At 44.7% G+C, this 16,336-nt stretch overlaps 1 protein-coding gene across 1 annotated transcript; it reads right to left on the bottom strand.

The window, feature by feature from the left end:
• Positions 1-383: 383 nt before the first annotated feature.
• LOC109472132 (dual specificity tyrosine-phosphorylation-regulated kinase 2-like) lies at positions 384-4,938 on the bottom strand. Its single transcript, XM_019771711.1, has 2 exons — positions 3,944-4,938; positions 384-3,098 (listed from the first exon to the last, which is right to left on the bottom strand). The coding sequence occupies exons 1-2, from the start codon at positions 4,616-4,618 to the stop codon at positions 1,998-2,000; spliced, it is 1,776 nt and encodes a 591-aa protein (XP_019627270.1). The 5' UTR covers positions 4,619-4,938; the 3' UTR covers positions 384-1,997.
• Between the last annotated feature and the right edge of the window lie 11,398 nt (positions 4,939-16,336).

Below are 16,336 nucleotides of genomic sequence, written 5' to 3'. Positions count from 1 at the left end.
GAACACATGGCACCCTGCCCTGTGGAAATGAATTTGGCGACTCCCTGACCCACTGACACCTAGTAGGGACCTCCCTTTCCTGGTAGACACTTAACTTCGAGTGGGTGTGAAATTTGGGCAATTCTAATCTGTTTAGATTTGTCGAATACATAAATATTACATAAACCAGAAGTGCCCACCACAATATTGAACTGTTCCCTAGTCCCTGAAGGCATGGGTGCCCTATTGAATATTCTATATCAGTCCTAACCAATTTGGCACCTCATAACTCTGGGCACTTACTCTTTAGTATTAACATTGACCTTGAGTATCAGCCTGTTACAGGTCACTAGGCTTTAAACCTGAACTTGAGACCAGCACAATGAATCAAACAAGAAACAAGTTTTCCAGTTAGAACCTGTTTTTTAATCAGTTGATTAAAAATTGCATTCTGGAAAGAAAATCACTCAACATTGACATGAAAACCTTCCTACAAATTTTCTGAAAACTAAAAACTGAAAAAAGTGCTATTTAAAAAAATTTACAGATTTTTCCTTTCACACAAATAAATCATTTGTAAGTATTAAAATCGTATATACAGAAGAATTGTTGTGTCCTGTGGGTATGTACAATTGATTTGAACAAGACATATAGTCTCCTATGCACCGGCTAGGCTGTACGTTACTGCAAATACTCCTCTCTAGTGTAGTAGACATTCTTAGCACCGTGAATTTCACGATGAAAATATACATTTCTATTTGATACAGTACAAAATACATGTATCTGGATACACACATGATCTATTCCTCTCAATGTCCTATCTTTTACATGATAATGTGTATGAAGTACAAAAATATACATGCGTCATTTTTTTCAACATGTATTTTTGTACATCCTAGGATGTTAAAGTATATATATATGGCACCTTCCACCAGCCCAGTGCGAGATACAGGCAAAGTGGGACATGCTACATGAAAGGCATACAAACTGTGGTCCGTGTGGCAAAGTGGTCTGACATTTGACGACAAGGAATACATTAACATTAAACATCAGCTACCCACTGCCTAAAGCACCATTACATTTAGATTTAGTTTGGTCTCTACATCAAAAAGGATGGGGGAGCAAGAATTCTGTGTCTTCCGTCTGTAACTGCTTGTTTATCTCGGAGGTGCACTGCATTTTTTACTGGTGAGAAATACGACCCAAGGTAGCCATGCTAGCCACACCCCCTTTGTTATTGGGCTTTTCTTAGCGACCACACTGGGAACAATGCAGTGACTGAAGCACCACAGTGGCACATACTGCCCCCAAAAGAAAGCTGATCTGCCCTTACTTGATTACCATACCCCCTTGGAGCGTGATTGGCAGGATTGGCACCCCACGACGACAAACAACAGTGCCGGTGCAATGAAAGTGCAGCATCTAAACAGGGTTATTTGGTACATCCGTGCTTCTTAGAACTAACAGGCACGGAGAGGGAAACCTTACAACATTTAGGCACTTTTCTGTTACTGTTACACTACTTGATGGTTCACTGAGAAGTTGGATTTTCCCTAGTTACACACAGAACAGTGCACAATTCTGTGCATTACAGAGTGTGGATGGACTTACATGTACATTACAAAAAAGCAGCACAGAGTAGACTTACAATCTACATTTCTCTGACCTGCAGTTATAACCAACTATGTGCTGGGGAGCACATATTTTAGGACTCAACTTTTGACACATAGGCAGCAATGACACAATGAGGCCATCCCCACATAACTACTAAAGAGGCCTGTCTTCCCGCTTGCCATGTCCCTACTTTACAGGTTAAAATCACATGGAATGTTTGCAGACATTTTGTCCCTGATAGAGGACTTGGCAACCAAGAGGAAATACCACCAAAACACACTAGATTCTATTTTTTTTGTTCGCATGTATCACAGATACATGCAGCAGCTTTTTCAAACCTGGGCGGATTCAGAAACACGACAGTGTACAAGTGGCTTTGCCTTGCCTACCGTACAGCGGCGCTTTTAGCCAACGATTTTTGGCAACACAGTTCTCTGCTGCAGGGAGGAGTCGTTCTGAGCTTGGTGCTGCGCGTGCATTGCTCTGGCTTTGGATGCAGATCCGGTCGGAGGTAGCTTGGCCACCGCTGCATTCCTCCCCGACGACCCTCTCCTCGAGGCAGACCCACTCGCTTCCTGTACGGGCGGTTTGGGGAGCTTGCGGCGTAACCACGCGTGCCGCAGGGCCGCTGCCGGGGTCATTCTGGCCGCGGGGTCCCATTCCAAACATCGCTTCAAGAAGTCAATGAACAAGGGATCGTCGCAGCCCTTCAGAGCTGTTACCCAGTCCTTGGACCCCGGCGGACCCCTCCACTTCCCTCTCCGCGAGCGGCTACCGTCCAACACGGTCGTCCCGTCACTCAGGGTTTTAACAGAACAGTACCTGGGGTAACCTTTGGAGCTAATAAAGTTTTTGGCCCTTTTGGACACGTCCAGCAGCTTTTGCGGCGGCATTCCTTGCAGCTCGATCATGCAGGCTAGTTGGTCCCCTTCATCTTCCCCAGGCAACAGCGGGTAACCAGTCAACAGTTCGGCCAGAATACAGCCCAGGCTCCACATGTCTATGGCCATGCCATACTTTGCCCCCAAAATGACCTCTGGCGCTCGGTAGAAGCGGGACTGGATGTAGGTGTACACGCGTTGGTGTTCGTAGCAGCTGGAGCCGAAGTCTATAACCTTAATCCCGCTGCGACCCTGCTGCTTCAGGAGGACGTTCTCCGGCTTCAGGTCACAGTGAATAATGCGATTGCGGTACAGGGCCTCCAGGCACTGCAGCAGCGAGTGCGCGAACTTCCGCACCAGCTGCAGCGAGAACCCCTGGAACTTGTTCTTCTTGATGAGTTCGTACAAGTTCATGGACAGCAGCTCGAAAGTGATGCAGATGTGGTTCCGGAAGGTAAAGCTCTCCCCCATGTGCACAATGTTCATGTTATTGTCCTTGTCTTGCTTCTTCAGATGCTCCAGGATGCGGATTTCCTCCTGTGCCTGGCGGTGGAAACGTTTCTCGTTCCTGACCATCTTCAGCGCTGTGTGCACGTGGTTCTTGTGGTCGTAGACTTTCACCACCTGGGGTGCGACAGAGAGACAGGAATGTTATAAGCATGACATGAAAAATGACAATCCTTAAAACTTTGACCTCTGTGAAGGACATGACATGGCATGATGCCAGTTGGCTAGACAGACAGATTACTGTCTTTGAACATCTATAACATCTAATCAATTTGAGAGAACACTAAGTACATTCCATGTTCTATTTTGGGCATAATTTATGCACTAGCACAAGCTTGGGCATTGTCAAACATGTAAACAAGGACATGATAACTGCCTATTCTAATTCCCTGGGGGATCTGGAGTTGCAAATTTAGATCTGTCTGGCGGCATCAGTGATAACACCGGCCTTTGTTTTGTCCTAAAGTTGTCCCGCATTCATCGCCTGGTAACAATGCATTTCCATGGTGTCTCCGGGAAAAATAGCCCGGGGCTAGACAACGACAGGACGACCATCTTCGTGTGGGGAAACGATAAATTGGCCAAGATGGCGTGCTCAACACAATGTAATTCAATAGAAGTGATCGTGGTCAGAATAATGTGGCTTCGCTAGAGCGATTTCGCCCAAGAAACTGTGGTAATGAATTGATTATTACAGCGGAGGGAGCACGGCTCACATATTAAACCTAACGTTTGTAGTACGCCTGGTGGGTACACAAAGAGCCGGTGCGCCGGTTTGGTATGCAGACAATTTTCTATATTACCTGAGCCATGTGAAAGCTAAAATGGGGAGAGGGGGAGGGTCAGACAGTACGGGACAGGGAATGCCGATGCCAGACGCCAGCTGTACCCCCTCAGCTGTTGTACATGAATCATGCAGTACATCAAAAATCAAATATGGGGAATCCCGGAGCTCTACATACCTGGCCGAAGCTTCCTTTTCCCAGAACTTTGAGCACTTCAAAGCGGTAGCAAATGTGATCGTGAGGAACGTGGATGTACGAGCCCTGCTCGTCGTCGAATCCGTTGTTGTTGGCCCCGCCGATCACCCCCTGACGTTTCTTGGCGTTTGGCCCCGCGAAGTACACCTCGGGGTAGTTGAAGATCTCGTGGTGTTCAAACGGGGTCAGCTTGTGCATGAAGGTCTTCATGGCTTGCTCCGGAGAAAGTGGTGAGGTTTTGGGCTTGCCTGAGCTAGATTTGCTGGCTGTTCCTGACCCGGCACTGCGCTCCCGGTAGATGTTGGGTGGCTCGTTCTGGTTGCCAACGTTGACGGTGGGCAAGGATCGGTGGTGGGAATCTCTGCCTGCGACGCCATTTTGAATCGGCTTGGTCAGGGAACCCTGTCTTTTGTGCATACCATGGTCGGCCTCGTAAAGCTGCTCCACCTGGATCCCGCCGATCAGATTGTCGGCCTGCTTGCCGCCTCCTACCGTCTGGCTCTTGAGCGGTGGTAGGCCGACGTGGGAGGGAGGATCGGCCAAAGTCCGGTTGGAGGCCGTGTTGTGCGAGGCGAAGTAGTCCGCCGTTGACGTCGTGTCCCCGGCCGTTATCAAAGACCTGGTCCGAGAAGGCATCGGGTTCCTGGCGAGCATCATCCGGCCAGAATAAAGGCGAAAATCCGTAGGGTCATCCGTAAAACGTCGTGTGATCACCTCCGTCAGTTTGCCGGCATTGATTGGATTCCCGATCGGCGGGAATTACGGCAGAAAAGGGACCGAAAAACCCGACAACTTCCAGTGCAACCTGCGGGCCAGCTTCTGTTTCCTGTTGCTGTTTGAGAGGTCTGTGGGGAATGGGCGCGTTGCTTGGCAACAACAGTCTGCAGTTGGTAACACGTCATAACACCATGACGTATTCACTCACGTGACCTCTCGCCGACCAATCGCGGCACCGCACACCTGCAAAACATTCAAATATCGCGTTACTAAGGCTAGGCGGTGATCAGGTAACACCTGTGGAAACTGTAAAGTTAAACTTTGTCGTTAGTCGGTTTACAAATTCAACACGACTTCACAGGGTTTATTTGCAACGGCGACAATTAGGTCTCGAGTGTGTTTGCATTGCAGGTAACACTTTATACCATTGAGGTTGGCAAGTTGCCGTTCCCGTTTCAAAGGCATGGTTCGATGTAGGCCGGATATTTATTCCTTATCTGATGAACTTGGCTGATACACGGTGGTGACACCCTTCTAGTTTTACTAGGAATGACATTCCAGTGTAGACTACTCATTGTGTACGCAAGACACACATCCACACCTATTGCAGGTTCACAGCTAGCAACAAAGTATAAAATATTGTTTTGCAAATTTGCAACTGACTTGGTGCTTTCAAAACATTATAAAACGAAATAAAGAGAAAAATAACAGAAATAAAACCTCATTTCCCTGTCGTAAAAATGTAATTTACTACTGACTGATATGTCGAATAGCACCCAGTCGTTGCTTTGTCTTGAAAAGTAAAATTGATAAGACAACGCCATTAAAGCATTTCATGACATGATAGCGTCGTAAAATAACACTAACGTTCTTCCGTTTATCGTCCATTATAATTTACCATAATCATAGTTATTACCAACACTTCCCTATCATTTTCTCCAACGGTTTTCGTGCCTGTAGTGTTTTACGTGCACGGAGCCATGAGCCATTTTGTGCCCCAAACAACTCTGACATCATCATTATATTTTTGGCACGCGATTCAGCCAAAATCCCGTCCCCAGCTTTGCGTCATGTCAAACTTGACAAGCTGACAAAAAGCGAGGCTGGCGATGATAAACACTGGTCTACTGTCCCTGGTTATCCCTTATATTGACGATAGTGGCCGGACAAACGCGCTTACTGAGGAGTATGTGATGGCCGTGTTTGTAGTACAGGTGCGCAAACATGCACTTTTGTGTGACGGCTGTTTGCAAGCTTTGCTAGGGGAGAAATTTATAAATAGCGGCGTGTGTCTATTGCATACCCATTGCTTCAAATGATGGCTTCATATAGCTATGTTAGACATGCAAGACAAGGAAAATCCCTCCAAGCGCTATTTGGCCTGGATTGGCTGTCTGTCTGTCAGTCAGTCTGTCGATGCCTGTCTGTCTGTCTTTCACTTCACTTTATTTATTTTACCAGTAATTACAACTCAAGTCATTTTGGCCTGCTTTTCAGATAATCCTGGATATACTACAGTACATAAAAAGTACACACAGAAATACACTGTCTGTAAAAGGGCAAGGTTATTCTTCCCATCCAACGGCCTCTGCTTGGAGACTATATACTAATATAGAGCCTGCTTCTGCATTATGGTGAATATCTCACCTCGGTAGCTATCAAAGTCTCCAACAAACCGATTTGGCAGAGTCTTACCAAAAAAAGGGCAAGGTCGACAAGAAAATGCGATTTAAGCCCCGCAGATGATTGAGTTATTCCTGCGAAGTCAGTCTGCCACGGCGTCGTGACAGAATATTATTTCAAAAGCTTTATTTTCAGCCCTCTTTATTACGGGAGTATAAAGTGAAAAAAAAAGCCCGCGGCAGTTTTCATTTGAATCTAAAAGCAAGTTGCGGTACGCGTGCAGGCTAATTAAGCTCCCGGGGCTCTAAAACTCAAGCACAACAATTCAAGCAGAGCTCTTCTAATTCCTAGTTATTAATGAAGGCAATACACAGTGCCCGACGTGAATACCAATGTAACAGTTCTGCATAGCACATACACATTTGCTTTCAATTGAATGTTAACTTCAATGAAAACTATACAGTTGCACACAGTTGATAAGGATTGCAGGGGTGTGTTCATATTCCTTGATGCTATTCCGTGGATTTCACGTCACGTCTCAAGTCTTATTGGCAAGAAAACTGCCCTTGTAACAGGTCAGCATTTCTGACCCTTCAATTTTAGGACAATCTCAGAGGTCGTGCCCGAGTCCGCGCACCTGTGATGGGGGTTCTAATGGTCTTCCACACACCATACCAAGGATAACCTACTTACTCACACCCCAGTCATGCATCCTTGTATAAATCTGCCTTCATCATATCTGCACTTTTTCTGTACAACAGGGCACTAACCCTACTAGCTGATGCATTGTATTTACTAGAAACTGACAATCCTTTTACTTGTTTGTCTGTTTTTGCTCATGAGATGTGACGCAAAATCCCATACTATGGTACATTTCATGGATAATCATTGAAGGGAAATTTAATAGGGTTGGCTAGCTGGGTTGCTGTCTACTCTCTCAAAGCGGCAGTACCCCCCCCCCGGCCAACACACACACCTTGACATATCACTGTAGAACGTGCGACCTAAGGAATGGCAAAATAACTTTACCCTGGAGACGGACTGAAAGGTTATGTTGGTTAAAGGACTGTAGCCTGGAGACGGAGCCATTTTCAAGATTAAAAGTGTCCATCATCGGCCCAGCTCCACACTTACCTGACACCACAAGCTCACCACCGGCGTTCCTTCCACATACAGCGGCGCCAAACTATCCTGTTGTTCATCCCTCATCCCCCGACTTAAACACCCTTTTCAGCGACGTCTCATCAATTTACACGTCTCCAGGTGAGCCATTCACCTGCCGCACCCGTGGCACCTTTCTCCTCCCACGGAGCATGACCGGACTTTACAGGGACTGCTGACAGCCGGGATTTGGTTTCAAGTCTTCTGTGTGTGGAGAACAAATAACTGTGACCTTTCAGGGGTGGGACTACAGACGTGAGGAGGTTCGGAGCCCGGACTCAAATGGTCACAAAAATAGCACAAAAACGGTGCACCATTTTTAACGTTCCCGGCGTGGGGGACTGGGTAAATCCCACTTAAGCCTCTCCCAGAATAACGTGAAATTTAGCTTAGACTTTATTGAAAGGGACCACAAAGGCGGACTGGTGTGTTGTTTGCCGTCCGTGAGCTCTTACCAACATGTGTGACAGCTTCTTGGTTACCGCACAACTTTGGAACGGAGAGAAGAAGATGCCGAGGTACATCGGCAGGTATATTATCAGGGATTAGATAAGGCTAAAGACCGGCGCTTAGACATCACGAAATTGTACTATTTTAACACACGGAGTTTCTAGTACAAATGTATATACTTAGAATTGCTTTGGCAACGGGCATGTAAATCGCCCGTTGGAAATGGAGCGAGTGGCGATATGGCCATGCTCGTGTGGTTTAGGTACACAAGGCACACATACGGTCGTGTTGGACAACATCGCTCTCTTTTTACACCTCGGGGTTTGTTTGAAACTAACAAACCGGCATTGTTGCAGAACCAGTCGGTAGCTACATTACGGGAGCTATTCTGGTCGAGATCGATGCTATCAAACTGAGGGTCTGTGACGTCACTCTCTACGATTCACGGAGAAAAGGACTGGGCAGTAAACAACACCTGCAGTGTGCGTACCACTAACAAAATAAATGACTACATTGCCGAAAATAGCGATTTTCATAGGGTTATCGTTCACTTGCCAAACTTACATGGAAATGGTGTACCTGTTTAATCAGATATCTACAATTTAGCCCTCCGGTTCCCCATGTTGCCATGGTAACCACATCACAAGGATCAGTTGGCAGCTATGGTCTTTCATCATGCTTGCAATTCGTCAAGCAAATGGCTACGTGCCTTTGGCTTCCGGAAACCCGCAAAGCTAGGCGGAGATATCCTTTCATTGTATTTTGCTTGCCGTAAGGCCTGGTATCTTGTATATCGACCTCTATGTTGATCCTTTGAGTTATAGCAATAACCGATGATGGAGTTGTAAGTCAAAACGGGGAAACTTTATAGCACAGAGACATCAAATATTCTATTTATTTTTTTGCAAATAAAAGTTGTCATCAATCAATAACACAAAGCTGCATTAGAATCATTCTAGTCAATACGAAATTGACCTAGGTATAGCAATTTGACGCGATTTAATTGGTTAGTAGATATTCGAATTCAATTTACATTAAGATAATTCAAAGCCTTCAGGCGTAGGGGTGATTGCAGAGGTTTTTAAGTTAGTTAAAACACAGACTGAGATGTATCCACTGCGAATTCGACCCGAATTCTATCCTTTCAAGAATTCGAGGCATATAATTTCGCCCGAGGGAACGTAATGATTGGAGAGCTTCAATTTACAAGAAGATAATTCCAAGCTTTCGGGGGTAATCCTTTGATCTTCGGTAAGTCCGTCTGACGACTTTGGAATCGATAACAAAGTAGCGAAACATCTTCAATACTCATGATTCTGATTTTCTTCTAAGGATAACAAATTTAATGGTAATACATTGCATTTATAGTATTTACTCGGAATGTGCAATGTCTCCTTGTATTCTATGTCTGAAATATGGCACCGCAACACATAATCTTAAGTCAGTACTTTTTGCAACAACAATTCGGTGATATGTAATACCGAATAGCTAGAAAAAACCTTATACCCAGAAAAATACCTAATCCAATGAACAAGAGGATTCTAGAAAAGCGCCTTTCATCAAAGCCGCATTTGACAAAAGGCGCTTTCCTGAAATCCCCTCGCATTAAACCGGGGTGATGTACGTCGATTAGTATGTACGTTCTGAGAGACACTTTTTTCTCCACTTCTTCTGATACTTCAGTTACAATTACCATCAGGAAAAGTGCAATAAAATTGTGTCACACATGGGACCAGTTCTTTCTAATGAGCAGACTGAGTGCGGATAGAGCTTTTCCGTCCCAGAGAAATTACAGACGGCGGATGTGCAGTCGGATCGGAAATTAAAACTTGAGATGGAAGATTAAGACGCCGGTAATATCCATTTGCAGTGTACGTGCAGAAAGACGACTCCGCCTTTAAGACGAAAGCCAGAGCGTTCATCTGAGGACCGGCGTGTGATCATATTAATAGGGCAAAAGAAAAGTAGCCTCCACCAGGTCTTTCTACGGGAATACGGATCGTAGAAGTCGGCAAAAAAGGAGAGTAAAATTGGCCAAGAGAGTCCGGCCGCGGGGAGGTAGTTTCTTTCCCGCCGAAGCGGCCAGTCAAACCTACAAGGCGGCCAAATTCCCCTGGCAAATATTCTCCTATAGCCAGCGTAGTTAGCCTGGTAGAGACTAAAAGATAAGTGTTGCCGGTCACTGAGGATGGACTGGAGGATGGTACCACTCAGTACGAGTCGCGCTAGTCCAGTTTTAATGACAACAGTAAGACAATCCTAGCCTCTACCAGGCTTGAGAGCGCGGCTGGAAATAGTAGAAATTGGCCAAATAGAGAGATAACACGTCGAGGGAGTTTAGCCATCCAGTTTACAGTTTGCCGGCCCCTGTAAACTGAATGGCTAAACTCCCTCGGCGTGTTATCTCTCTATTTGGCCAATTTCTACTATTTCCAGCCGCGCTCTCAAGCCTGGTAGAGGCTAAGACCATCCGACGCCCGAGTTTTTCTCATCTCCACCAGACTAACGACGCTGGTATCAAACCAGTAAAACTTCGCCAAGTAGGAAGAATAATCAGCCTGGGGGTTAAGCCACCGTAGATTTCATTTGCCTGCACAGTTACGAGAGGGAAATGATCTCATTAAGAAGTCCTAAAGGTGGACCCACTCCCCTGGCCAGTCAGGCCCTATTTGCCAATTCTACCACCCTATATTCCCATATAGGAAGGCCTGGTGGACGCTATGACTTCTCAGCATCAGACGGAATGATCTTATAGCTGCACTCACTCCCTGTTGAGAGGCCATTACGCCACTATTGCTGTGGCTACTGACGCATGTGTGTTCTACTTTGAACATGTTATTCTCTCAGGGCAGAGCGGCGCCGCCAAACTCATCAAAAACGGCATTAGGATCAGCAGACCAAGAGGAAATGGTCGGGGAAATCACAAGTCTTTTGTAGCGAATGATGAAGTCGTAGTTTCTCTATGTTAAATTTGCTATAGGTTCTAGATCTGTCTCTTCAACTGCGGTTTTCTCTCGATGAGATAATTACACCTCTATACGAGCTAATTCCACCTGACTTTACAACTTGATCCCGTCGTTTGCCATCTGATACAAAGTCTATCCTTGCGTAAAATCTCTCTATGAAGGCATTATGTTTCATGAATACTAATATTGTTGGATAATTGAACGGAGAAAAAATGAATAAACCTCTACCCCACATTTCGTTCTGGAATTATTTTTATTTATCTTTTATCTTATTATTTCTTCACATTTATTTAACGAGCATTGGACTCCTCTGGTTTCATACCTAGTCTAGTAGGTAGGAAACGGTTGGACATCAAGCAAACATTTTTCAAGCGCTTTTACAGGGAAATCCATAAATGGAGCCAATGCGGAAAACGCTCACATAACAACTTGCTTATCTTCAATATTAGTATGTCCCTCACGCGCTGCTACCACCCACAGTCTTAGCGGTCCCTTTGGCGTGTTTGCTGCATACTGACGATACATCACTTCTGAATAAGAACATAATTCCATTGAGACGTGCGGAAGCCGGAATATTAGCTCGTCCTTGATCTGCAGAGCAGCCAACGCCTGTGTTCCGGCCTTGACTATCGACTCATCCCGGCTTTTTAGCGCACAATTTAACGGTTCCACTACAGAGATAGGAAACCGGGGATGGCCACTTAGATGCTCCTGCTGGGATTCTGTGTCCTTTAGTGCGGATATTTGATTGAAAGTTGACTAGTCTTCTTGAATGGCCGACGTTTTTTTTATCTCTCTACGTAAAATGTCAGCGAGCACCTGAAGCATTGAAAACTAATCTGCCAGCAGATGTTGGACGGAAAGATCGTAACATTTTCTAACGGCGCCGAACTGATAGTACCTCACCCCCGGTAGACCACCAGAGAAGCCCGTACGTCAAACGACGTTTGTCAGAAATCTTTCTACATCTACTTTGAGATTAATTTGAAACATCGGCAGTTATAAAATAAACAGCGCCCTTCGCGGAAGAATATTTCTTAATACAACTTCGCCTCTTCTTAGCCTTCGAACTGATTAATGTTAAGAAGCAACGCATGTTGTTGATAATTAACGTTAATACAATGTATATAGTGCGGTGAATGCAGACAGAATACTAGTAGTAGTATTATGCGCCCTCTTGCATCTAAAACGACGTCGCCTAGACAATCGGTACATTCTCACATTATACAGTTTCCAATTTACGTAACGTCAGTACTGGTATATAGCGTGTAGATATGATAAAAAAATTACGAAGACTGAAGACGCTGTATGCATAAAAGCAACTAAAATCATATCTATATTCATTAATTTACCACCATATGTATCCTTAGCCATGTGGCAAATACCAATGCAGGTATAAAACGTACAGAGTACAAAATGTAAAATGTATCTATTAGGCAGATGTTTTGTACAGTAATATCATACACCTTAATTCAAACGAAGCCATGCACCATATCTTAAAAACTTTAAACACGCAAAGTATTTGTCACAAACCATCAAGACACCGGGACGTCAGAAAGTACGTGTTTGAGATTAATTTGTCTTCCTTTGTTCAAATTCTTAAGATGCATTCTTGAATTAATCATCTTAAGAATTCGCGAGGTGAACAAAATGAAGACGTGAATTCCTGGATCCAACACTTAAATAGCTGTTCACGAAACACATTAAATACATCTCTTCTGATCGACAGAAGTTTACAACGTGAGTTTATGCCTCTGTAAACAGCGGTGGCTGCGGCACTTTCAAGTCCACGGGACGCAAACACAGACAAAGAATGTGATTGTAGTTGACACAACAGAACTTCGCGGTACCTGGCAACACCTAAAGTTTCTACCTTGTCACACTTTTGCAACTTTACAGCACGATGTAACCAAGCACATCTACGTGGTGAATGGTATGAAAGGAATCAGGGCTGAGCTCTGAGGGAATAAAGTGCTTCTCACGTCATCACAGCGTGAGTGAAATGTGTCGTTACGCTGGCTATGACGCACGGACTCACTAGCGATACTGCCGACGGCAAGACTTCAGAATGAGAACAGTCCAGTCTACCAGGGATTAATCTCCAAGTAGATTGTGTGAGGCGAGGGGAGTCTATATAGCCCGCCCGTACCCATTAGCCTCCTGTAACCATTGGCCGCCCCATGGATACTCCCCTTCCCCGCACAATCTGCTTGTAGATCTCGTACCATGGTCCATGGGCAAAATATGGGAGCTCTCAAGCTTGCATAATAATGTACATTGTAATGAATGACATGTACCATTGCCAATAAATACAAATACTTGTATTTCTTTTAAATAGATGGCAACCAAAAAGGAAACAATTTTAAGATTAGATCTGAGCTTGTAAAGTTTCCAATTAAGTTCAATATGGCCTACTCAACTATTATAGACACTGGTGTGATGCTTTCTAAATCAGCAAGATGTATTTTGTCGTTTTGCGAAAAAATCTAAATAATGTCCTATAGGAGACCAAGCGACTTACTAAAGAATATTAGAAACCTTGCCTAGCTACATCGCCCATGACGTCAGGCGTGAAAATGCCCTTAAATCCCACCCCAGACTGTTACTCGTGCCCGTATTGTGTAGCCTGTCAGTTCACTTGTTAATCCTTTCCCCAGAATAAACACAACAAGTACAGAGCCGGCTTGAAACACCCTTTAAGGTCGCCGTGTAGTTGCAGTTTGATATTGTGTTGTTCCACAGTGTCAGGTGTTGCTGATGTCCTTTCACTGGCCCTCTCCGCGCGCCCCGGGGCACGGGACAGCCGTAAACAACGCCGTGCAGGTGCGTCTGTCATCAGACGCCGTTCCCATGGCAACGGCCGTGCAGCGGCTCGCGGCTTTAATGCCAAAGGTTATGCAATATGTAACATCGCTGCGTTTGACATTTTCTAGAATCGCTTACCGGTTCGTTATGTAAGGGAATAAGCTGCCTGAGACGATCCTGCTCGAGACGCGAGTGTGACCGAGGAGAAGGGTAGAGGGACCTGCAAACTGCGTCTTGATATGATGTGACTCGAATGCGCGTCTTACCTGCTATGGCGGATACATTCACTTCTTCAAGGTGATCATTTGCCATAGCTGTAGGGATCGTTATTACATGTTTTGGGGTCAGCTGAATTAAACTCTAATGCTATCAGCAAAAGAGGTTACCTTGGCAAGTGTTACAGGATTTGTTTTCGGTACTAAGATGGACATTGAGACATCGTCATATTTACAGGTCTCGCGTGTTTACAATAAACCACAGTTACAACTTCTCCGTCATCCCCTACACAAACTTTGCGATGTTTTTCTGTACGCACAAAAACAACAACATCAACAAAGGAAAGACAAAGGCGAGGCGGGGTACAGCGGAGACTTAAGTCGGTGTGAATGGGATGTAAATGCCCGGCGTATCGTCTGACTTGGCAACCGGCCCGCCCGTTTTGTCCGCCTCGCCGACTCGGATAATTGTTACCTGTTAACTTACCTGGTCTTTCACTGGTGGCGGCCACTTTTCCCCGGCAATATGAAAGCCGCGGGGATGTGTTTTCAAACCAAACAAGGGGGCGAGCGCGAGAGAATACGCGGGGAGCGGCGACTTGTTAGTTTTGTTCTTTAATCTGTTTTGCACGAGATGTGGATAGTTTTTCCGAGTCTGAAAGTAATTTTTTGTCTTAACATCATCGCCATTCTACATCCTGATTACATTTTCCATAATGATGTTTGTTTTTAGACGTTGTCCTTGATAACGTCTTCTACCTCTCTTACGTTTCATGTACTTGAAGGGTTGGACTATACAACAAAAAAGGGAGAGATTACATCATATATGAAACAAGACCAGGCCAGGGATAAGAGAGACGGGTGGTCTTGGGTCAGTTCTTCAACAGAAAGAAAGACGCATGATTTTTGTATATATGATCTGACATGTTGAAAAGAGGTGCAGAAAAACGACACAGAAAAACTTCGAACGAAATACGAATACGAATAAGTTACTCAAAGTACAAAAGCATCCCACCGGTTCAAGGACCTCTTGTGATTTGGTTGGTAATATCCAAGGAGGATCTATTCAATAAAACCTCCTTGCTGTAAGAGGCAAATGACAATTCGTGTTAAGCTTTCTGCATCTTACAGCAAAACCACAGAACATCACATTTATATAATTGTATATGTACAACCGGCATTAGCTTTCCAAGTTTTATATAAAGTAGACGGGTTCAGCTCTGACTGACACAAGTTATCAAGAGAAGACCATCCCGGATACATGCTACAGAGTTTACAGCTAAAGGTCGCAGAGGTCGGTCCCTACACAGAACAAATCAGTGTAATCTTTCTGGGGTTATTCTCTGTCAAAGGAGATTTAAGCGATTTGCGATTCTCGGCTTGTCGCCCTGACTGAAAGGTTGGAGCACCGGAACACCGACACCGATGCTAAGCTACTTTTCGCTGGTGATGGACCTCGAAACGCGCAAAGCTTTTAGGCAAATACAAAAACTCTAACGTAACGGGACGGAAAGGGAGGCGATCCCAACAGGAGTGACGCACATCATGCGCTATCTTCTGCAAACGGACCTGGCGGACTAAATCTCACAATGCTCGCAATGTTTTGTGACGCACAATAATCACACTATCTTGGTCTTCATTCGTGAGAACAGTGATCATGGATCATTAGTCAACATCGTGATGATAACGCTTTTAATTTCATCATATTATTTGGAGCTTTTACATTAAATGGCATTTCCCCATGATGTGTAGTACATTTCAGTTTGCGGGATGCTTTGATTATCAATCCGAATGCCGTGAATCAAACTGGAGTAGAGGCAAGATATGCCCCTGTTTACGTGCGCCTCTAGCGGTTACCGTTTGTAGGACAGCGCTATCTTGAAATCCACAAATACTAGTATTTTTCCCATGGCATGGTTTTCACTTTAGCTTAGAGCAGACGTCATTCATGTAAGATTTGTTCCTTTACTGATCTGGTACAAATAAAGCCTGCATAGTTTACCATATTAAAGCTTCTTGTCACCCCGTTATAATCCACAAAACATGAAATAAGGAAAGAGCCATAAATCTGGAAAAAAAGCTTTCCCCCATATGCAACATCTGGTTGAAAATTACCTGCAACCAAGAGCCACGAAGAAAACCTACTTTCATGGAGGAAATCAAGTACATTTGCACGTCTACGTTTCGACTAATGTTACCCAAAGCTGACTGCAGTTTCTGTATGTCCTGTAAGAGGACGCTGATAAGAATAATACTAGTACCTGTGCAAAGACAATACCAACGCTAATAGAGGAGGGAGGCTGTAAGCAAGAACTTCTGGTCTACAAATCACAGGGGTAACCAAGACAAACCCAAGCAAATCTTTCTACGAATATTTTTTTGGATACAGAGTAGGCAAAACATCAGATTACTTATGATTCCTGTATCTATAGTTCCTG

The sequence above is a fragment of the Branchiostoma belcheri genome, unplaced genomic scaffold, assembly GCF_001625305.1.
Source record: "Branchiostoma belcheri isolate BF01 breed outbred unplaced genomic scaffold, Haploidv18h27 scaffold10, whole genome shotgun sequence".
Taxonomy (NCBI): Eukaryota; Metazoa; Chordata; class Leptocardii; order Amphioxiformes; family Branchiostomatidae; genus Branchiostoma; species Branchiostoma belcheri.
The sequence above is the reverse complement of the archived record's forward strand: the minus strand, read 5'-3'. Positions and strand labels throughout refer to the sequence as shown.